The following is a 25,020-nucleotide window of genomic DNA, read 5'->3' on the forward strand; positions in this document are numbered from 1 at the left end:
ACTCAACTTGTAAGAAAAGTTAAGCCATGAAGCAACTCCTTTTCTGGACAAATAGTTATATCTAAACTCGTGCTAATTGTTCAAAGGGACTCACAAAATTCTGAAGTGTATTCAGATACATGTTAGCAACCAAACTCGGGTTACCGCGATGTAGCCATCCTAAAAAAATCTCTACATCGTGATGGGTCGTCTCACCCCAGTCCCACCTAATGAGCTTTTGTTTTGTTTTTTTGTAGAAAGTAGCTCAAAATTATCAGTAGATTTTTTTTTTGGTCGCTCACACCTGAAACATTTGAAAGAATTCTTGGCTGCCGTTTCCAGGAGCGCTCTATATTTTCTTCAGCGTTGACTTGCTGGAGCAGAACTAAAGAAACTTAAGAGGGTCGCATCTGTGAATTCATGCATATTATGCTAAACTTTGTGTTTAAATTGTTAAAGCAGGCAGTTCAGGTACCTCCACAGACACCTGAGACACCAGATTTGAAATCATGGGTTATTATTATAACCCTTAAAAATGTCTAACTTGTTGAAAACAAAGCAGTCTGTGAAATTGAGTGTGGAGAGTCATGGAACACCAGTGAGTGCTCCAAAGTGCTTTACATCATAAAAACACAAAAACAAAAAGTTATGAAAAGCAAGAGCTTAGACATGGACTGAGTAATTTAAAAACAACATATTTTGGGGGGGAATAAATACAGATTTACCCAAAATCTAAAGTCAATTATTGTCTGCAATATGATGTGTGTTACATAGCTTTGCCATAGCAATGAAGTAAATTCCAGCTCAGACTTGGCCATTGAATATATTGTCAACCAGAGCAAAGTTACACAGAAAGGGAACGTAATGTACATTTGATCATTGAGGACCTCATATCCATGGAGCTTAATTTACAGGAAGGCAGTTTGTGGTTCGATATTATCATCATCCAGACTCAACGGCCTTTTTTTTTATATTCAGCCTGACTTTCCCTCTGGGGTTTGCCCCGACAGCGGGGGGACATACTTATCAGCTATGCGCTGCGAACAAAATGAATGGTTTCTCTTTGTTAGCAGAATCAATGCTGAAAAATGTAAACATTCAAACATGCCTCCTAAGTTTCACTTCAGGCACTTTAATTCCTCAACCCATAAGAAAACACTTTTTGCACCACTTCTCAGTGGTGCAAATTGATGGTTTCACCTCCACACCCATTTTGCACTGAAGCCGGGGTCATTATTTGGAAGCAAATTTAATTGAATTAGGCCCACTGAGGATTAATCTTTCATCACTGGGGTCAGAGGTCAGAAAAGCGGAGCAGGTCAGGTTTTTACATGTTGTAATTGGGGTCACTTGGGAGAGAAAGAGAGAGAGACGTAATGGTGCAGAAGCAAGCAAACGCGAAGTCAAAGCCCTGGATGGAATTGGAAGTGTTTGAATCAAAGAGGTGAACGGTGACGACATGAAGACGATGTAAGAACTGATTCACCACAATAGTTACAATCCAAAGCAAGGAGACATTTGATCCAGTTATTGCAGAATGTTCTTTTAACAATTCATACTTTTAACAACACAATGGTTTCAACAGTTAGCAGACAGTTTTAACTGAAGGGTCAAATAACAGGTGGAGAGCAGCAAATACATTCACCATGAATTATGTCTAACAGAAAGAAAAAAAATCTTGACTGACAAATCCAAAGCATTTTAAAGACAGGCTTCAGCGAGATGTCCTGCAAACTTGTGATAATAAAACTCTTATGATAATTTATAAATATGTATTAATATACTGGACTAAGCTAAGACAACACGTGTGTGGCCACAACAAAACCAGGAATAAGTCTTTCTGGAGAGACATTTTCAGATCCTGAACAGATGGATTCTTCTAATGAAATAATGCAAAGAGAACAAGCTCATATTTATTTAGAAATAGCAATAATAATGTTTGAACTCAGGAAGAGTTCAGAAATCAATACTTGGTGGAAGAACCATGAGGTTTTCAATGGGGTTTGGTGCAGTGGCCTCTTCGTTTTTTCCAGAGGTGTGTATGTAAATAAAGCACTTGGGCCACATTCAGCAATGCACTTCTTCTTTGTCGAGGAAGAGAGAGTCCAATTGGAACATTACTTTTATTCCAGGAACAGAGAAAAAGGGACCAAAAAGCTCTTGTTTCCCACCTTCCTCCCTACCTGCTGCTTTAATGTCATGGATGAAAAGGAAGCAGACCATGCATGTACCTTAGCACCTAATCTATTCCTTGGCCACTTGTAGGAGGCTTTCTATAACCTCCTATTAAATTCAGCACTACAGAGGGAAGCCCTCGAGGGAGCAGAAATTGGCACAGAGAACATCAAAAGGATCGTAGACTCTGAGAATTATTCGGCCCGCTCTGTGGCACAGATTCGCGTTTCCCGAGATGGAGTCTTGCTTCAAATCGGTTTTCTGGAGAGACGTCGATAATTACTCCAATGAGGCTGGCGGCCCCTCCATGCAACACGTTCAGACAGCCGAGACCTGAAGCTCCTTTTAAGGACGACGCTTCCTCCCTTCCCCACCCTTAATGTCGCTAAAACACCTGTAGTGAACCTGACGGCAGCGTAAGTAAATTTTACACCAGAAACATTTAATCATCTTTTTTGGCGAACAGAAAATAAGCTGTGGCTGCCAGAGCTGCAGGAAATGTAATGAAGAAAAATAATCACTTCCCCTTTTTCGCAGCTCTCCCACACTTTGTCCAGGAGAAAATGACATTTCTGCATTAAGTAAATAAAAAAAGAGAGGGAAGCTAATCTCTTTGGTGGGAGGAAGAGGGGGGGGGGGGGGGGGTGCAGCTAATGAAACATGTTGACACATGTATTAGATGTTGCCATAATTGAATATGGGGATTTGAATAAAAGAGGGAGAGCGTGCGCTACGAAGACGCGGAGGGATTTAAAAAGGGTAGAGGACAGAGGCAAGGCTAATGGAGTCAAACCCACAACTCCAAACGCCTCCTTTTGGAAGAGATATGCTGGGGTTGTTTTATATGTTCACATGAAGATTATGTTTGCTTTAGTTGAATATATTTTCACTGGTTTTCATTACAGTGAGCAGTTCTACTACCACAATAAAGACAAATATTCAGTTCAATTGAAAAACGCTTTATTTCTCCCAAAGAGGAATTAAGTGTTGCATTAAGTCATTTCCAAATATCTTCCAAGAGGCTTTGTGAAATGTGACGCTGTAGCAGTCAGTGTTACAAAATGTGAAGTAGCTTCTGACTGAAGGCTGTTCAAAAGAAGGGTGGAGACTGACATGACGTGCTAACAGCTCTGTTCCCTATTAGCAGGGAGGATATTTCATAGTAACATGTCACAGTAAATTGATCACCAGCTCGCTCGGTGAAGTTTGCACATTTCTTTGGACCATACAAAATGGTCTTAAAATGTATTTAAAAGTCTGCAGTTTTATTGGTAAGTCCTGCAGAAACCCTGAAGAGTCACTTCTTGTCGCGTGTCGTCAGAGCCGTCCGAAGAGAGAAAAACAAAATTCGGGAGTAAGAGCTTTTCAGCTGCCAGATGGACTCATTGTCCAAACATGCAATGGCTCAATCGAAAAAAAAAAAAAAAAAAAATCTCAAAAGCCTGCATAAAGAACAAATCAGATGTGGCAGAACAGAGTTCCTCTAACATGCCGTCACCATGAGCGACACAATTAAGAACATTCGAAACGAAGACAACTATCATGACTTAACATCAAATTAACGTTGTTGACATTTTTCCACCGCAAATGTTTTGTTCACAAATGACGGCAGTGCGAGAAGTTAGCATGTTTACGTGCTGCGGCCCAGTTATGCAGACAGAGAAAAAAAGAAACGGCCTATTTGCGGTGGAAATTCACTTTTTTTTTAATCAAGTTTCTTTTTCTTCCCCTTTTCAAAACTTGTATTCGTAGGACCGACAGAAACCAAGGGTGATGTTCAGAAAGCGTCTCTGCTGCACAGACTGATGGATGTCTTTAAAATACCAGCGAGAATGATTCAGTCAGAGGAACTTTGACCTCCCCATGTTGCACATTTCCTTTAATCGAGTCTTCAGCCTTATTTTTTACAAAAGTAACAGACTCTGTGCCGAGGTTAATTATGAGAGTTACGTAATTTCCTCATGTGGTACATTTTCCTGCAGCACGTTTAGCAAAAGTATTTCTACCCCCTTGAATTTCAGTCTGAAGCAGGAGGAGAACCTTCCATCCTCTGCATGGCTGTGCGTATCGTAGTACAGCCCTGCTGTAGACTTCCATCCTCTGCATCCTGTGACCTCTCTGAAGTGTTCCTCGTTCTTCATGACTTTGTTCACTAATCTTCTCTTAACTAACCTTTAGAGACCTTGAAAGAACAACTGCATTTCTATTAAGATTAAATTACACACAGGTGCATGTTAGTCACATAATGGATCTTAACCTCTGGAGGCGTTTGCTTGCACCAGATTTTTTTTAGGGGTATGAGAGAAACTGGCTGAATATGAATGTGAATGAGAATTATTATTATTATTATTTTGGTGAGGTAAAATCAAGAAGCTGTTGCTGCATTCTATTACAATTGGAATTAAAATAACTTAATGTATTAATAACTATTGAAACATGTGAAAGCTTATGTGCTGCAAAATTACAGTTTTAGTACAGTTTAGTAATTTTATTGTGTTTTTTTGTTTGTTTTGTTTTTTGAAAGGATGCTGGCAACAGGAGGGCTATTCAGGCTATGAATTAATTAACAGAAGGGGTATGATTATATAAGTTAAACTTCGTCATACTCCTTTTCAGACCTTGAAAGAACAACTGCATGACAGAACAACCAGTGTATTTACATGTTCTTGAGTATGTCAGTTTGATAGTAAGGGATTGTATTTACACTTAGAAACATGAAAGTCTTGTCTGGAATAAATCATCATCAAATCAAATTACCACGGTGTTTCAATAATCTTCATGACTGGTTTTATGGGGGGCGGGAGGGAGGAGTGCAATGAGTTGGTGTCAAATTTCATCATATGGCAGTTCTTCTGCAATGTTGGGCTTTGACTGTGCAGTAATGGTGTAAAAAGAGGGAGTGGGGGCTTATGCCCAATCCTGTTCGCCCCGATTTAATGGTAATAAGAGTAAAGGGAATACAGTTACAAAACATGTCAGTGGACTCTAATTTCTTCTTTCTTTCTTTTCTGATGATGTAAATGGCAAAAAAGGGAGGGGAAATGTCATTATGTACAAATGACATTAAAACAAATTGTTAAATGTGCAAACCAGGATATCTGTTTTAGGAATTCAGTCTCAATAAAATACAGTTTACATGAGCAAAAACAAAGCAGTCATTGAGTTTAGAAAATAAGGTAATATGCAATAAATATGTTTAAACCTTCAGTTTTGGACAAAGGATGGATGAAATCAATCAACTTCATGTGCAAGGCACATTTCGGCAACAAGGCAGTTCAGAGTGCAGAGACAAAAATCAACAACTGAAACGTCACATTTTGCTAAGTGCCGCCATCACACATCAAAATGTTGGTGAACGTTTCATTTATTATGGTCAAAAACCAACAAGGGTTTTAGTCTAGATTCAGAAAACAAAACAATGTTTTATATCTGACACGCAAATGCAAATTTCAGAAGAGAAACGTTATCAAGTGTCTCTGACTTCTTTTACTGACGCAGATCTCCTAAATGGCAGTAAGGCTAAATGTTGCAAACATTTTTAATATTTGAATCATGACCAGTGGAATACCAAATCTAATTATGAGCATTATTTTCACTGTTTGTTTTTAGTTGTTTTTTTTTTATTACAGTGGGATTTCTCCATCTGCAGAGATCTTTTGTGAAACAGTCGAGGACTGTAAGGCATTTGGGTTTGGAGACCAGAGGTTGTCAGGCAACCGATTAAATGATCTTTAAAAGGAGCCATTTTTTCCATTAAAACATGTTGTCAATATTACAAACAGCTGGACGTTTTACCATTTTTCAGCTGCAGTTTAGCATGTTTTTTTGGGGGGATGTTTTTTGCACTTTTCATAAAATGGCACACAGAGTCTACCTGACAGGCGGCCGGGCTCTCAACACGCCAGCTGCTACGCTTTGTTCATTGTTCTTTGATTTTTAAACGTCTTTGAGTGGCAGTCAACATGACGGCCACTACTTTAATTCAAAGCAAGTATACTGGCCAAGCTCTAAAATGCACAAAGTGAAAAACTCTGGGCCAATCAGGCTTCACAAGACCTAATTTATCTTCACAGTTGCTTTTTTGTTGCCAAAAAAAAGAAGCTTCGAAACACTGAAAGGGCAACTATTTAAACTGAAAAATCAGTTTTCTAGTTCTTCTGAAAGCCGAATCCTACTCTTTGTGTGACCTTGTGAAATGTCAGTGGTTGGTTCTGTTTATTGTGGAATTCTAAAGCGCACCATCAGAAATATCAGCTCTCCAAATCAAATTTTTGAGCACACAGTGGTTCTCTGTGCTGCCAAATTCTTCTCATATTTAAGCAAAAAATAAAAAATAAAAAATAAAAATTTTTGAGGTGAAATTTTGCTCATTGTCAGATAAGCATCTCAGAACTGTTTGGATCATTCAAGCTCAATTTAATAAACAATTGTTGGGGTGGGTGAATTTTTTTTGCTAACTTTGATACAGGATGACCTATTGCACTTTTGCCCAAAATGAAATAAATCCAAAATATTTTTTCCCCATTTTCTGGCCCATTTTCTGTTTTTCTTTTTTTATTATTATACTTTTTTTCCAACCAGCAAGCTTAAGCTTTGCAGAATTTTTTGTTCACCTCAGTTGCTTTGCTTCTCACCAGAATCTAAATAGACTTTGAACTGTATCAGAACAGCAACATATTTCAGCTAAGACTCGCCATAAATGAGATAAAATAAGTTTTCTTTTTTCTTTTTAAATTGTTGCTTGGCATTGCAGGTGAAGACTATGAGTTGTCAGACCTACCAGTCCACTGCCTGTGGCGGTGATATGTGCAGAAACACCAACCCAGAGAGGCTTCACTCTTTTTAAAAAGTCTTTTTAAAGCAGCATATGGCCAAAACATAAAAAACTATCAGGAAAAAAAAATGTAGCAAGGTTCAAACTCAGCATCCTACGCATTAAACTAGAGTGCCTTAGCCTGTAAGATACTGAAACAGCATGTGCAAAAGGACTATATTAAAAGTAAAGACCAGGAAGACCAATGTTTCATCTGATTGAGTTTTAGGGGGTTTGTAGCATGGGGGATATAGTTTTATAACATATTGAGATACCTATGATTGTTAAACATTCCTACAGTATTACATAGGTCAGATGAGGAGGCGGCAAGCAAGAAGACAATTTTTTTATCCGTGAAATCGTTTTATTTATTTAGAAATGCAAATTAGTAACCGTGTGTTTTCACATAACCGTGTTGTAACCGTTTTACAATCTGAAACCCTTTGTACAGTCAAAACTTTGAAGTGATTAGTTATTCCACTGTCTCTCACAATCTGCAGCATCCATTAAAAACATTCATCACTTCTTCAGATAACAAGCTGAAACCTTCTGTTAGGAAACATCTCCCTATGGCTCTCTGATCACTTTCAGACGGAATCCCTGAAAGACGCGGAGGGAAAACCGCGGCGCACTCCACCGGTTCATGTTCAAAATCTAAACAAATTCTGTTTCTCACGACTCGGAGTGATCTGCTGGTAAAACAAACAAAACCAACAGTGGATTGAAATCTTTCAGTTTTTTTGTTTTGTTTATTTCCCCCCTTCGTAGATTTTTTTTCCCCACTGAAAGGAAGCACAAAATGTTGTGATGTACAAAATTGGACCATTTTTTACATCACAAAATGGTCATTGGAATTAGCTAAGAGCCAATTGCATAGTTTTTCAAAGGTCCCCTTCTGACTCTCCCCCTTCGCCCTCACTCTGTTCCTCTGGAACATGGTGGACGTCCTTCCTTATGGACTGAGAAAAAAATCTAGGACAAGTTGTAGGAATCTTTATTTTTCCTTTACTTGAGGGACTGTGAAGCATAAAAGCAATTAAAGTTTTATAAAATCTTTAGTACATCCGCTTAAGTAATAACAAACGCTGAAACAGCAAGAAGAAAAGTTTTAATTTACCAAACCTAATTAGCAACACTTGTGCTTCTGTAATAACTCACTGTGTATCGATTTGTTCTGCCGGAGACAGGGTCGCTTCTAAACACACCACTGTATGTTGCTCCAGGTGAAGTCATTGTTAAACAGGATGCTTCATTTCTGCACTTCCTGTCCCCGGGGTTGTTGCTACTGTCCCAACACGCAGGTTGAAATATTAAACCACAAATGGAAATATTTAATATGAATATGTCATGGGCCATCCTGACACGTTTCCTTCACTCACCGCATTCCTTTGGAGTGTTTAGGTCACATTGCTGGTGGCATGTGGGGGAGTGGAGGAGGTGGTGAGGCAGACGCTGGAGGCCCAGGTAAGGTGAGTAGGTGAAGATTTAACCCTCTCAGGCTCAAATTACTTGCAAAGACTGGCTAAGTTGTTGCAAATCTGCAACACCTGCCTGGAGAGGGTTAATAACAAAAATAGTCCAAAAACACAGTCAAACAAACAAGTCCGCGTCCAGGCAGCACGGCTGAGCGGAAGCCAGGGCTCACACCGGTAGCAACTGGTCAAACAGGCAGAACAAACGACAGCGACAAGCAACGACGTGAAAGCTGACTCTCTGAACTCACATAAATAGACAGGTGGGGGTTGTACTCCCTTTGGCACAGGGAGTCTGTCTCTTATCAGAATCAGTGAATTCTGGTTTAAGAGTTCAGTAAACACTAAAACTTATAAGAAAAGTCTTCTACAAGTATAATCAAATGCATTAAGGTAGTTCCTTTCAGCATTAACAGCATGTTCTGAATTAGTTAGTCTCTAACCATACCGTTTGCATGCATTTTATATTACTGAAATACAATAGGATTAGGAAACTATTTTACTTCTAAAATATTTCAGGTATTCTAAAAGAGCTTTTCTAAAAGTAGACGACCCTGCAGTTTTTAGACCCAAACTCATATTTATTATTTGGCATTAGATTTTTGTGCCAGATGAAATTTTAATATGGGTTAGCATTTAGCTTCCTGCACATGCCACTTTGTTGTAACTCTTTAGCATTAGAGGGCTGACATTTTTAGCTAGCAGAGCCAATCACTGCTTAAACGTTTCAGTTTTTACATCCAGCTTGGGCAGCAAAATCTGAATTTTATAGGACAGGGAAACATGTTTCCTTGCTGTGCATAGAAAAGCTTGAAAATTCAGTTCAAATTGGACTTTTTCATATAGAAATCACATCTCAACACTATCTACTAAGTTAGCCTATGACACAAGCCTCTTTTGATGTTTTTTTTTTTTTTTAATCAATTTAATAAGACCAGTAATGTCACTGTTTTGGTATTAAAAAAACATTTAAGGAAGAAATAAAAAAAACAACTTTACCTGAAATGCATGGCTTTAATTAAATATCTCTGTCAGTATAATAGCAGTTAGCCTGGCGTGTTTCAGTGGAAGCTGCAGTCTGAGCTCGACTCTAAATAGGAGAGACATGACCTTGTTCTCCAAATATCTCGGTACGCAGGACTGATCAAAGCTACCTATCTTATCTCCAAATGGCTCTAATTGGGCAGATGATTAGTGCAGTGAGAGGGTTTTTCACATAAGGCTCAGCGAACCAAAATAATACTCCAGCTTAGATTAGAAGCCGGTGTCAACCGTCTGGAGTGCTTTCAGTGCATTTGCTATGCTGCTTCCATGAAGGTGAAGTGCGTAGGCAGCAGGATACGGGTGGTTTGTGGAGTCCCTTTTTATGAAGAAAAAAAAGGGAGGGGAAGCAGCTGTGTCTTTAAAAAAAAAACCCAAAAAACGAGGCCTCTCTAAATCAACCGGCGTACTCTGGGCATCTCCACCTTAATATTGCCCCTTGGTAGTTTTGAACATTCACAGGGTGGCGTGTAGTTTTGTGCTCGCCGGAGCATACGAGCACCGGCAATGAGGCAAGGAGAACAACATTACAGCCCTGTTGTTTTTTGGGTGGGAGGGGGGAGGAGCAACGAAAGGGGAGGGGATGTAGGACCTTGAATCCAAACCCAAACTAATCACTTCACTAAATGTCACCAAAGATCCAGACCTTTAAGGAATATTTGGACCAGATCTCAAAATAAACGTCCACTTACGGAGGACGTTGGCATAAAGGTGAATTTGTGGTTCGAGTTATAGGCAGTGACTCTTACCTAACGATGCTCCAGCATGCTCCATCGAGTTCATTTGCTCAGCAAAGAAGAACAACTTAAAGGATTCCGGTTTGTGTTATCTGTCTATCTGAGAGATTACTAAACCAGGCGATAAGCGGCAGGAGTTTCCACAGCCACGGTTGTCGAAACCAACGCTGACTTTGATAAGTCTAATTTAATAAAACTATGAGATATTTTTTTGTAGTTTATATCAACTCAGGCAGACTGTCTGTATTTGCACATGCTGCTTGCTTGGCTCTCCTGCTCTGCTCAAAGCACACAGATCCGTAAACATTCTCCACCTTCTTGCTTTTACAAATAAATCACGATCAGCAAAATCTAGCTCCGCCACTTAGAAACACCGAATGAATTAGCGTAGGAAAACTTTGTGGACCATTTCATGCTCCCGACTTCAATGGAACCTTTTCGGGATGGTCCACTTCCTGTTTCAACAAGATATCGCGCCAGTGTGTCTCCGTGACGACGCCCATTAAGACCTGGATTAGTGAGTTTGGAGAAGAAGAATTTACACCTTCACCCGACAGAAAACCTTTAGAATGAATGTGAGTGAGAACCCTAATGCAAATATCAGTGTCTGACCTATCAAATGCACAACTGAGAGAATAGTCAAAAATCTCCATAAGTACAGTAATAAGTAAGTAGCTGAAGGTTCTTTAGCTGCAATGAGATATGACATTTGGCAGAATTTTTTCTGCCAAACGGATGGGAGAACTACCTGGAAGGTTTTATTGATCTTTTTTTGTCTTACTGAATTTCGCAAAAAAGCCTTGTCCCTCTGCTGTTCTACTTTACGGAGAACATGTCCAAGATTTCCCCCCTTCTCACCTTTTAATACTATGAGAAAATGAAAAAAAAGAAAGAAATACAATGTGGTGTATGAACACACTCTTCCCATGATTCACACTGTTCCGTCTTCACCAGAAAATATCTTGTGACGCATACTCTGTAATTTGCCCCTGTCTATAGCTGAAGATTAGAAACTGACTGCAGTTTGAATAAAGATCTTTATTTAGGGCCCTTTATAGTCTCCATACTGTTACATGTCTGAAAATGTATCATCTGATTTCAAATCGGAGAGATGGAGATAGGAAAGGGTTAATTATGAATTTCTCAACAACATGAAACATTCTAATTACTGGCAACAAACGCTCCACCAATGAAAGTTGATTCCCAATTCCATTTTATACCCAGAAAAATAAAGGTTTTGTGACGTGAATAATTTAGTTTGGATATAAAAGCCCTTCTAAAGCTGGCATCTCATTGGCTGGCACCAGCCACAATGTTAACAGTGCAGTAAAAAGCAAACAGAGCGAATATCAAATAACAGCACTGTTGGTTAGTCAGCTGTTGCGCAGAGTCTCCGTTACAATCACTTTGACCTAGCCAATTAGCTGGTAGATTAATCTACTAATACTGAGTTAATTATTTAATCAAGTAGCAGGGCTTTGCAACAGTAACCACAGACCATTAACTTGGCTAGAGCATGACAGCATTAGTCTAATAACATCTCGCAGTGCAGGCACACTCATCATGGAGGAACAAAGTCGGTGCTGTGATAAAAGAAGGCCACTCCAGTAACTCAAAGGAGTTTTTTGTTTTCTTCGTACCGTATCAGATCAGCAAAGTGTCCTGAAATGCTGCGAAAAACAAACAAATCCCCCCAACTTTCTACGGTCTTATGAAATCTTTTCCCTTATCCCTTTCTTTTCTTTTTTTTCTACATCCCTCTTTTAATTTGTTTTTCAGGTCTTCGATGTTTCTTTTTTCTTCAGTCGTGTGTCTTTAAAACGGTAGGCCTCCATTCCTACTGACCCACTGATAGGTATTTTCTCAACCTACATAATAAGAACCGCAGACGTTTATTAGTTTTCAATCAAGTCTTTTGCAAAAGTGAGAAGACACAGAAAACTGCTCCTTCGAACAGCTCACCGTGTGTTGTGACTCTCTTCATAAGGCGCATCTTTTATTAACACAAAGCAGGAGTGAGCGAGAAAGAAAACGGAAAAGACGGGGGGCTAATCTGATACCAGGAATAGGAGAAAACAGAAACTACAGTCTAAACACAGGAAGTTTCACAGGTAAGGAGTATTCAAGTCTGGCACAGATTTAACAAATTAGAACACTGCCTTTAAATGAAAAACAAACTAGTAAAACTACCAATAACATAACTACTAATGTAAAACAAAATACTTGTGACACCCACTGTTCAAAACAATTATCTTTCCAGATAAAGTCATAAACTTTGGCAAATTTGCAGTTGCTAATTCTCGCAACACCCGACGTAACCGTCAAACTTTTGGACGGCTGCACACACAGAGTTCTTACTTCAGTTCATTTTGAAGCAGGATCTTCCATTAGAGTCCCCATTTTATCTTTTTATCCCATATATAATCTCCGTCGCGGTTCTTTGGCGTGCTGACCGATGCCTCTTGCTGCCTCGGCGGCAGGATGAACTTGCCGGTTCTTCTGGGAACTCTGACGGCGATGCAGCCGTGACGTCGGTGTTTGGTGAAAACAACAAAGCATCTCATGAAATAGTCAAAGGCGGAAGCTCTGTAGCGACAGTCGACCAAGACATCAAACTCAAGCCACGCTTGGAGAACCTACCACTTGGAAATTAATTTAATTCGGTTCTGCATGTGCTTCACCTCATAGACCAACTTTAGACGAAATTGATGACAACAATAATAAAAAAAAGGAATTTTGAAGAAGTTAAATTGTAATGTGCAGCCTTTATACCTGTTCACTATGTTTATGTTCGAGGGGCGTATGTTTTGGAAAAGTGTGTGTTTTCTGTCAAGGAGCACTTGACATTGGAGGAGAGGTGTGGGTTGAGGGGAGCAGAAGGGGATTTGGTGAATTACCAGGCTGCAGCCTAAGCATTGAGTCCAGAGGATTAGAGCAAGGACTGGGGTCCAGGAAGGAGATGTGCAAACGCACAAGAAGAAGGGGATCAGGGTGTGTGTGTGTGTGTGTGTGTGTGTGGGGTGTGTGTGTGTGTGTGTGTGTGTGTGTGAGAGAGAGAGACAGAGAGAGAAAGAGAGAAAGAATCCTTGGTTAAGCACGGCTGCAAGCTCCACCTAACATTGAAGATGTATGTCGTGAAATCACAGGGGAACATCCGAAGGTCACTGGAAGGCAAACCGTATGTGTTACATGTCATTTTATTTTATTTCTTAATGCCTGTAAGACAAGATGGCAGCAAGACATTTATAAAAACAAAAGGCTTTTAGATGTAGCGCCCTCTATAGTTGTCATTGGAGAAGACAACACGTAAATTAAATTCTTTATGTGAATTTCATAGCGTGGGACAACAATAACAAAAATAATTAAGAGCAAGAAAAAAAATCACATCAATAACTTTTTGTAAAAATAAAAAGACCAATAGCGTAGCAGGGCTGTTGTAAGTGATTGTTTGGTAATACTTTATTTGAAGGTATGTTCATAAGACGTGATATCTGTTATGAACATGAATGAGTCTTTATGAATGTCTGTCATGAAAGGATTATGTAAATAATGAATAAATTGTTCTAAAACTAAAATAACAAGTCCATTAAATTGACAACTTCACATGAAAAGTGTCCTTTTTTACTGAATGTCACTTCACTACAACAGTCACAAACATTTTTTAGTAATCTGTTGATTATTCTGATGAAAGAATCTAATCTTCCCAGTAGGAAGTCATAGTAAATGTTCCAGTCCTTGACGCTTAGTATCTTCTGTTGTTTTTATTGCACCGATTGCACTATCTTGATTGAACCTACCATCAGTTTGATCCATCTGTTTGGTTTTGTCATTCTTTGAAACTTGAAAATCTTGCAAAACTAAGCTTGTCAGTCATGAATGTATTGTAGTGAATGTCTGTGACTTTTTTTCTCTCTCTCAAAAAAATACTACAGAAATGACAAAAAACAAAGTTTCTCTTTATTTTTGCTCAGAGGTGGATGCCACTAGTTATAGGACTTTGATCAAGGGAGAATCCCAGCAGCTTTTCCTTGTCTGCTCACTGATGGAGAAAATTAGAAATCAGTAATTATAGTTGTTGTTCTGTCAGTGTGAGACTGTGGGTTTAGATTTTGGCCTAGATTCTAAATGATTTAATACCTGGATTCACTATGACATCCATTTCACGTACACTTTATCCCATTATTGTTCACTCCTACTTTAAACATACTGAACAGCAGCTCAATTTCTGGAGATCTTTCAGATATAAATTAAATTCAAAATACATTTTTACCCCAAAGGAAAATTAAGCGCCATAACTCATGTCTTCCAAGAATCGGCAAAGCTTCAGAGTGGGCAGGAGTGATTTCCAGGAGCAGTCAGTCTCACAAAAAATATTAAAATGCCTCGGAAGCACTGACAGTCAACCACATTTGCTTTGCTGCTCTTCTTTGCTTCTCTGTCAGGTCACACGGTTAGAAAGTCGGTTATGTACTCATATGGTTTTAACTTCCCTCTCGCTCTGCTCTTTGGTCCGGTTCGGCATCCATCAGGTCGCAGTTCAGGTATTATTTGAACTGCTAATCAGCTGCTTTGTAAAAATAGTACCTTGTTGCTATGGTTATGCATCATAGCAGCAGTCCAAAAGAAAGAGCTAAACACTATTCCAGGGGGAACCAGAGCAACCCAGGAAATCTGTGCAACCAACCATGAATGTGTTAAGATGAATGCGTTTTACACGTTTTTTAATGTTAAATAAATATTTATTTTCAGTAATGTATCAAAAAGAGGGGAAAAGGAAATGGTTTTTTTTGCATCGTCAATGAGTAATTATTTTAGCCATTGATCAAAATATTAAAAATTACTATTATTGCAGCAAAACATCTATTTTAAAACTGTATATTTTCTGATTTCTTTTGAAAGTAAATATTTTTTTTTTTAATGGGTTATTTTAGACTTCATACAGCACTCTATGAAGATCCCTGAATGAATTTTATTTTTCACACACAAGCCACCTCATTAGTTGTTTTTTTTTCCCTGCCCTTTCATGTGAACTGACAAGTTTGTGGGGGATATGGAATATTTCCTGTGAAACAGTTTGAATGTGATTCATTCCGAGGTTTTCCGCTGAATTCATTAAATTCGGACGCGTTGTTTATGTCGTTGCTTCGCCTTTACTTTCCATAAAAAAAAGAGAAGCACAAATCCGCAACTCTAAGGAGATGATATATTAAAAATGAATCCCCCAAATGATGTCAGCCGCTATCATATTTTTGTAACGTACAGAACTAAATCAGTTCTGATTAGTATGTTGATGTATGTTGTACAATGCACATATTCCCTCGCCTTCTAGCGTTGGGAATTTCAATAGGAATATTTTTCAAATTCGCTGGCTGTCAGTTTTTATTCCTTGCTTTCTTTCTCCCGTACACACACAGGCTAGCCGTGCATTTAAAAGAAATTCTGTAGTGTGCTTTACAATGTGTTTAATAGCAATTCAGTTGAATAACAACCTGTTTCATCTGAATTCTTTTTGCAACAAAAGAAGTTTACGTCACAAGACGAACTGGTTCAAATATGTCAAATTACTTGGAAAGGACGGCAAAAAAGTTGAGATCAAATGGTGTCAGCACAGCTTCCAGTTTTATTATATTATCAAAAGCAATAAAGAGCATTTCCCACATTTTCTAAAAGACGGCGCTTTAGATGAGAAGTTACTGTTTTTTTGTTTCTTTTAATAAGTCTATTTTTTTTTTATATTCATCTGAAAAGATGGAAACTTGAGAATAAATGTTTTCAGGTTTTTCCATATGTTCTCTTCAAACACCTCCAGGCAAGAGGATCAGAAAAGGGAAATGTGTGCTGATTTTAACAGGAAGAGGAACGCAAAGTGGCAGACGGGGATCAGTGCTTGTTGTAGACAAAAGAGAGAAAGTGTGCCGCATCGTTTGATCTCATGACGGATTCCACGCGCTACAAGGAGGTTCTGGCTCGGCACACTAAAGCCCTCAACGTCCCCGGAGCTCACCGGCTTTGGCTGAGGTATATTTCCTTCAAGGAACGCCTTTGTGAGTATTACGGTTCTTCTGGGATCCAGCTGTCGTTATTTACTATCCTGAAGGGCCCACTAGAGACTTTATAGGTTTTCCTCGGGGGTCCTGTCAGCTCTCTAGAATACGTCCTCAGTGAAACATGATTACCCCAGCTCTGTGACCTGCGCCATGACGGCGGCTGCCACAGCCTTGTCTCTGTACCCGGCCGCCATGACATTACATTACTTAGAGACTGGTATCGTGCCTTGCAACAACTTTATTTCTCCCACGGTGGCTGACGGTGGCCTGGGAGAGTTGAGGAGACATGATGGATGAGATATGTTTGAGCGGCTATCTCTTCTTCGTGTCCGTTCCAGTATCTCTGCCTCCTCGTCTCGTGCGTGCACACTCACTTTCCCCTGCCCTCTCCTGACATTGGCAGTACGCCGTGTGTTAGGGAATGTTTTTCCGTCTCAAAAGGAGCAGAGTGCCCAGATATCACGCGGGATGTGGAGATATGTTCAGGATATTAACAAACGAGGCCTGGGAGACTTCAGGTGTCCTGTACTACTCCGTTTCTGCAGTGGCCTTTTTTCTGCTCTTTCCGATTTTTAAGCTCTGTCTCTGCTCCTCAGTCTGGACCGTAGATCAAGAATACTGTTAGCACTGCAACATAAAGACGAACCCTCTTTGCTTCTGCTCTGGCTGGGATCCCTGCTCAGCTCCTCTGCTGCATGCATTGGGACCTCAACAGCTTCTTTTCACCAGGGGGCTTTGAATGGCATCAATAGTGGCATTATGCATGGTGGGCTGCTGGGGTCCACTGGGTCTAATGTTGTCACTAAATAATGACTAAGGGAACGCTGGGTCTGTAGATTGAAGGGTTGGAATTTCCTTCCGATGTGGTAACATTTGAGCCAATGGGGGAATTAAAAAAAACTAAAATCCAAAACAAACATAAGAGTGCAAGAAAATTTTTACTTTGTTGAATAGCTGGTATTGTTTTTAAAAGTTAGGAGCAGCTGATTAGCATTTCAAACCCTAAAATAATACATGAACCACGACCTCAAATCACTGGGGAGTTGAAGATTATTATGGATGCAGAGTAGGACCAAAAGGCAGAGAGAGAAGAAAGAAGTTCAGTTCATCTCTTTCATCAATCGTAAAGGGGAAAGATCATATCTGTGACTCCAATATCTCTCTGCCAGGATTTAGTTTCTTTTCTCACCTGATGTTCTGGTAGACTCGGTGCCATTGGGGACCAAAACTGCAACATTTGTTACATTTTCAGCTGATGTGGTTTGGTTTCACACTACGCTGTTTATCAAAGGATCTAAACTATTTGATAAACCTGTTCCCCTCCTTTTTTGTGGGTGCGCTGCATCAAGAACCCCTGAATGAAACCACACAAAATCCTCTGAACAAGACACTAAATGCAAAATGAAGTGGTGTCAGATTTTACCTGTTGTAATAAACAAGTTCACAAGCCATTTGTCCAGCGAGTGCTAGCCTTTTACGTTTGTTTTAGTTGCATTTACCCAGAATACCATGTGCTGTAGACCACTTCCTGCTTTTGAACATCCATTTGGCGTTCAAATGTGTTTTCAAATTGTACCAGAGTTCACTTCAACTTGACTGAGGTTTGAGTTTGCATTCATACTTCCCCAAACGAACCAGACTTTCTACACTAGACTTTGACTAAAATGGCCCAAACAGGGCTGGTGTGAATGCATCCTAAAAAGAGGTGCAGCAAAAGCAAATGAGATGGATTAGCTGTGCTTTCCAACAACTGATTTTCATTTAAGGAATGTTACTGTGAAATATCATCTCTGCTGTTCAGAAATCGAGCTGTTAGCCTTTCGTGGCAACAAGACTGTTGAATAACAACATTCTTCAGTCAGAGGTCTCTTCAGACTTAAGGAAAGACTGACTGCTACTGGAGATCCTCTCTGCTCACAACATCACCGTCAATGACTGAAGAAACTGAAGAAACTCAGATGATATGACTGATGACGTTTAATTTTCTTTTACGACGAAAGTTTTTTGTGTTTGTTTTTGTTTTGTAATTTAATTGAAGTCACTGGGCACAAGCTGATGAATTATTTACCACATATGTTTTTCTGTATAGAGTGATGTATTTTTGCACACTGTTTTTATTGACAAGTGATGTATTGCTAATAATATTATTCATTATCAACATCATCTTTTTCCTTGTGTGATTTTTGTTTAATCTTGCGGCCGTGTTCCCAAGAAAATGCATGCTTCAATGTTTTTGTCTTGACTGAACCAACGTGTGTAGAGTCTTCCATTCACCGTGACGCTTCCTTTAATGAAATGACTTTCATAATGAGTTCCTTATGTGGATGAATGTCAACTGAAAAGAGAGGAGAGCCGTTGCCTGAAAGGTTTGCCTCTGACCTTTAAGTCTTATCTCACAAGGAAAATATGAATTCTGCTGTCAGAATATGATGAGCCGTTGTTTTCCTCCGCCGTCTCAATTAGCAGCTTTGTGTTGCAGCTTACAAGTGAAACGGCGCTCTCCTACACATGAAATGTTAATTGCATTCTGACTTTCCTTTTCTCACTCTGCTGTTATATCTCATTTAGTTGTGACTTTCCCTTTGATGAGCAGGTGTGAACAATAGTTTTGCTATACCCTTTATACTAATCCAGTGTTTTTTTCTTTTCTGTTTTTCTTTCATTGCAGGTGACTCATCTCTGGCTGGTAAGTCCTTCTTTATGTCGTGGCTCTCCTCTGCTTTTGCTTTCCCTGCTCCTTGCCTCTCTGAGTAGTTAGAGTCTGTCTTTATTGGATATTAAAGGCAGGCTCATATGAACCATTTCATGCACTCAAAGGAAGCCTTATGCTGTTTTGTTTCCAGCCATGGAATTCAGTGTATGTCATGAAGAGATGGAGAGATTCTGCCTTTTACTGTTTTACTAGCCTGAGCGTGTTTTTCATACCAGGATCTCAAACAGCGGTGCAGTTATCTCTACTGAGGTGTAATGGACACTCTTCAGCTAATCCACCACAGTGCTAACAGATTGGCAAAACTTTTTTGTTTGGCACATTTTTCTAACTTTGAAAACATTTAGCGCACTTTGCTGCCCTTAATTTTTCTCCGGGCGAAATTCTAAAGCACTAATGTACTCGGCTGTGATATAAACGCTCTGTTGTCGTCTGTGTTGGATTCTTCAGTTATTTGTCTATGTTTATGTTGTTTTAAGGCGGGTGAAGGCTTTTTCTGTTGCCGCAGTTCCGTTTCCTCTCTTCACATTCTCACGTTTTTCCTTAACTCCAGTTGAAAGAGGAAACATACAGGAGCAAACAGTTGACAACAAGATGTAAACATAAATACATTGGCTAAAGGAATCATAGAACATACAAAATTGGAACGTCGAAATTAAATAAGTGCAATAATTTGAATTGAAGTTAGCACGTTAGCGTCCGCTAAATACCCTGTTGGTGAAGCGCTTTAGCGCTCGAGGCGCTAATGTTTACGATTAGCGAGTTTGGGATTAGCACAACCGATTTAAATCATCTACTTGTAAACTAAAGCAGACAAACTACCAGTGGCTCCTGATTTACCTCTGAAGCTCTACTAATTTCTTTGCCGTTGCTCTTAATGAAGCCGTTTGTTCTCCTTTATCCTCATAGGCAGGAGGCAGTCGCAAAGTCTCCTCTGTGGGCTAATATTCAAACTCAAAACCTTCTGGGTTTGCTTCATGCTAATTTCAGGGTTAGGTTTATGTATTTATTTCGGTTGGCTTGAGTATCTGAGTGCGTTCCGTAGTAGGAAGGCACAGAGCCTAATCTTCCCAGCGGTTAATGGCTCGGCCTCTATGGGCATCATGCTGCCGTCGCTCTGGTTTTCAAAAAGGACCTTCAAATTTATGCAGAAATTTCAACCCGCCACTTAAGCTGTATATGTTGCTAGAGTTAAGATACTTAAGACAGCTGGTAGGAAATTACTGAAAGTCACAGAAGCTTCATCTGCAACATGCTGACATATCACAACATGGTAGCCAAGGCGATGGGCGAGGGAAGCGCAACACTGGACAGACTAATGGGATGTATCAACACCTCTCTCAAACAGTAAACACACAAGATGGAAAGAGTTTAAAAGTCTGGCTGATAGCACTTTGTAACTATTGCTTTAGTGATGTGTCAGTGTTATTGCTTGCTTCTTAATAATTAGCTTTGTCTTGCTCCACTACCCACAGTGCATTAGATATTTGCTCCAGTAATCTAGTGCTGAGCAGAATGTGTTGCCTGTAATGAGAAAAACACCGAGTTATTTTCCGATGATAAAAAAAAAAAAAGTTTTTTAACCAATTTTGTGGTGAATATTTTCTCCCCGAGAGTCCCTGCGCTGTGGCAATTCGAGCATGTCTCCCAATTCTCACTCATGAATAGCTATTAATGTGTGTCTGCTTGTCAGGGTTTGTCCACTGAGTGTTTTGGCCCAGAGATCTGACGCTGTCTGAATACTAATGCGCCGTACTGTGTGTCTGCAGGCGGCCGAGTGCAGATTCAGTCTGGAACGTTTTCATCCCGGTGGTTTTGAAGGGAGTCAGGCAGAAATGCTTAAATACCGCAATGGTGTCTTCCTACCTACGGGATACTGATGGGAGAAGGAATAAAGAGCAATTAAAACTTTGTCAGGCAGGATGTTCATTGAAGAGAACGCTGTGTAGTTTTTCAGATAAAAGTTGTTTTCATTGGCTGTCCTTTGTAGGTTCAAAGTCGTAAGCTAATCGTGCTTTTTATAGCTTGTTTTTTGTCATGTTTTGTTCTCCGTACATCAATACTTAGTAATTATTTAGCAGTCCTATGATCATGCAGTTTAAATGTAAGCGTCAAACCATGTTCTTTGATTCAAAGGAGACGACCAACAAAGACTGTGTGTTAGTTTCTGTCTTTTGTTGTGAACTGAAACAAGATCAGTCATAAAGGTCATCAAAAGTTTGTGTTGATCTGACCTTGAACTGCGAAAACCTTAATACATTCCACCGCGTCTCACATGAGTATAATTAGTCCAAGAATTTCCAGGCCAGATTTTCTTTTCATATCCATTTATGTTAGATAGTTACTGTCTGCAAAGAAGAACAAAAATACACCTTTGCTAAATTTTAGGCGGGAGATATTCGGACCTTTCTGACCTGACCTGGGGTCACGCCCGGGTTCAGCATCTTTTCATTTCCCTTTGTGACCCAGTTTTAGATGTGAAGTCAGCCATTGATTGGATCATTGTCGCCGCAGTGACTGATAATTCTCTCCAGTCGTCTGTTGTTGTTTTTTTTGTTTTTCTTTTTCTTTATCATTTTCTGTCCAATTCTTCAATGGGTTCCACTGAATCTGTTCCTGCTGTCTGGTCCCGTAACAATGTACTGGTGAGCGGATGCAGGAGCTCCATGTTGTCCATTGTTGTTTCAAACTGTTTTGAAACTGTCACGCTGTCACCTTTGCGCTCGTCGCACACATAGAGCTTGCTGACGTTTCGAGCGTGGTCCAATGGCGACCTCTCACTTCACTTGTTTTTTGAAGTCAAGTTTATTTGTGTCGCGCATTTCAGCAACAAGGCAGTTCACACTGTCAAAATATCACACAGTGACCAATTATAACACAGCAATTAATATTACATTTTGGTAACTGCGTCAAGCAAACACATATGAAATATATTGATCGGATTCTGAATCAAAGTCAACTCCAAACAGGTGACTTGATTTATAAGAACTCAGTATTTCAGCTGTTTTTCAGTTTTCTGGATGTTTGTTCCAGATTAGAGGAGCATAGAAACTGAATACTGAATCTTTAAGTCTTCTGGATTCAGATGGACGTCTTCCTATAACAATACTACAGTTTGATTGGTCTTTGGTTCCACAGCTGAAGGCTGTCCAGTGAGCCAAACATTGTACTCTGGGTAAATAAAAGGAGAGATGAGTGGCACAAGTTATAGGCAGAGGGTGACACTAAGTAAGGCATTTGTTCTTTTTTACAAGCTCTTAAAGAAAACAATAGCTTTTCTCACTCTTTTGTCACTTTCCCATTAAGCCTTTTTATTGTGGAACGAACAAAGACTTCAGCCATCAAAACGCAATCCAACGTTTTCAGACATTGTGCCCTGATGTGCATCAGTTATGAGCATTGTAGTTTTATGACAGTCTGAGGCTTTAGTTCACTGTCGGCAACAACGACTTCAGATTCCAAACAAAGCATCAAACGGTACATAATCGTCTGCGACCAGAAGGGGAGGTTTTCATTGACGTTTATGTTCAGAAAATTGACCCCAAATTCAAAATCAAACCGACTAGGTAGATAAAACGCCGCGCTCCGAAGGTTTGTAGTCACCTGGCAACTCAAGAAGTTCAATTCTAGTGACGGGGATTAACTTAAGACAGTGGGAGTGTTGTGGAGTGCAGCGTTGTGGAGGCGTCTCACCGGAGGTAAACGGTGCAGTGTTGGAGGAGAACAACTAAACAGGGAACTAACGGTAAAACGCTGAGCCTGTGGCCACAGCTACATACCAGGAGCAGGACGGTAATGAGATAGCTACCTGAGATAATTACTGCTCACGATGTCTGGCTCTCATTCCGTACCACAGGGCACCGGTTTAGTTCGCTACTGTTTAATGGACACTCAATTGCCTCCATTTGAGTCACAATTAATGTCGTTTTATGCTTCGTTGTGTCTTAAAAATGCATTGGTTAAGAGAGCATTAAATGAGTCTGCAAACGTGGAGGGACGCGTGAAGAGAGGGTGCAGCTTTTGCAGTCTGAAATCTCATCGATGTGGAGAATTGAACACGCTAGATTTGATCTAATGAAGCAATGCAGGGAAAAAAAATAGTAATTTATTAATTACCTTTGCTCCACTGCCTGGAAGAGCAAAGAGAGCGTTTGATCTCATCATCTTATTTCATTACATCCATCTTGGAAGCAGTTTTGTTTTTGCAAGAATCATTTTAATCAGATTTTTTTTTTTTTTTTTTTGCTTTTTCTGAGTTTTTCCACTTGTTTTGGATGCAGTGCAGCAGAAGGGTTTTTACTCTCACTTTTTTAAAATTGTTTTTATTCTTTTTACTTATTTGCAGCTATGATTTGAAACCAACATATTCTTGTCACAATTTGCTTGGATTCGTCAAGAGGAAACAGCATGAGATGTTGCTGCAAGCAAATTGTGAAAAACTGAATTTATTCAAACGCTTTCTTACATCTCCTAGGATTGCTGAGTACTATGGGTACGGTGAAAAATAAGTACACAATCTTTCTGGAAAGTTCCTCTACTATCACCATATTCATGCTCATTATTAGCCACCAGCTAGACTTGATGAACTGTCCACTGTTGCCAGATGCTTTCTCAGCAGACTGAGCTGCCAATTCTGTAACTCAAAGCTGTGAGCTGTTTTGTTTTAACCATTAGCATGATACATTTTAGTTGTATTACAAATAGATTGGTAGGCGGATATGAACCAATATTTTGAATTGACTATTTTTTTTATTATTATTATTATTATTATTTGACAAAATGCTTTGGTTTTAATTAAAAACACCTGATACTGAACTGGCCTGAAGTGAATTAAATACAACCTAAAATCAGTAACATATTGCATGTTAACATTTATTTAAAATAAACTTTAACAAATGAAATGCACTGGTGGAGGAGTTGGGGGTGAGGGGAACCTAATTATACCCTTATGGCTACTATAGATGTTAACGGGGTCAGCAGCAACCAGGTGGTGTTAATAAAAGCCACTTAATTAACTGACCGTCGGCCGGTGTGAGCAGAGGCTTTGGCAGCTTGCTGTTCTGCTCTTTAGGTGCAAATTAAGAAGCCAATGAGGAACGGGGAAAGCAACGAAGGAGAAGGAAATTGATATTGTGCCCATATTCCTGACTAGACAGGACAGGAAAGCATCTATTTTAATAATGATAGTTCATATTATTGATATAACAAAATACACTTAATTTCTGGTGTTACATATGTTGTAAAAACAATAATAATAATAAAATAGACACTACAATCCTATCTGCAGAGAGAGGATGATTTAGGTTGACATTTTTATGCCATAAAATGACTGTTTAAAATAAAAACTAACACAGAACCAGAAGCTCTAGAATTGAAACAGGTTGCATTTTACAACGCAGGAATAAATAATATTCTGTTTTTTTTATGCAAAACTATGAGGAGATTGTTTTCAGCCACAGGACACATTGATTTTGTCTGGACCAATCCTGCAGCCCTCTTGTTTTTTTTTTTTTTTTTTGAGGCCAGAGAAATTCTTGTCATGGCAATCACTCACTCCCACTGCCTCAGTATTTCATGCCAGTCCCGTCTCCAGCAAATAAATTAAACCATAATACCTCGACTGCTTGGAAATTACATTGGATTGTTATAAACGATGCCGAGCCGATAATGTGCGATGGCCGGGCCGAGTGTATTCAGCAGAGCAGCGTCGGAGGCTGCATGCTAGGAATAAGAGATGCGGCGAGCTGCTAGATGTACATTGGGGCCAGCATGCGAAGATTAACCGGCTCCACTTCCATTAGTCTCAAAGTAATTGTAAAGACAGCGATGAGCAGTCTGTAACTCTCATCCTCAAACCACACACGAGCTGCACAGACCTCCAGCGTTCAGATTCAATTTCTCTTGCCTAAAACAAGAAAAAAAAAGTAATTTAATATTTCTATCTTGCTTTGAGATTACATCACAGAGATGATTTACTTCCCCTATTTACTGATTAGCCGTAATTTGATCGGAGTTCTTCAAAGAGGAACTCAGGGCCAGCTTTTAC

At 39.5% G+C, this 25,020-nt stretch overlaps 1 protein-coding gene across 6 annotated transcripts in view; it reads left to right on the forward strand.

Annotated features, from left to right (window-relative positions):
- Nucleotides 1–25,020, forward strand: part of nrxn2b (neurexin 2b) — a 686,688-nt gene that overhangs the window by 171,751 nt on the left and 489,917 nt on the right. For all 6 annotated transcript variants that reach the window (XM_055058558.1, XM_055058564.1, XM_055058563.1 and 3 more), the window contains one exon: nt 18,933–18,950. In XM_055058558.1, coding sequence (XP_054914533.1) covers nt 18,933–18,950 — 18 coding nt within the window. The remainder of the gene's footprint in view (nt 1–18,932; nt 18,951–25,020) is intronic.

This window comes from Poeciliopsis prolifica, unplaced genomic scaffold (assembly GCF_027474105.1).
Source record: "Poeciliopsis prolifica strain line A6 unplaced genomic scaffold, Auburn_PproV2 SCAFFOLD051, whole genome shotgun sequence".
Taxonomy (NCBI): domain Eukaryota; kingdom Metazoa; phylum Chordata; class Actinopteri; order Cyprinodontiformes; family Poeciliidae; genus Poeciliopsis; species Poeciliopsis prolifica.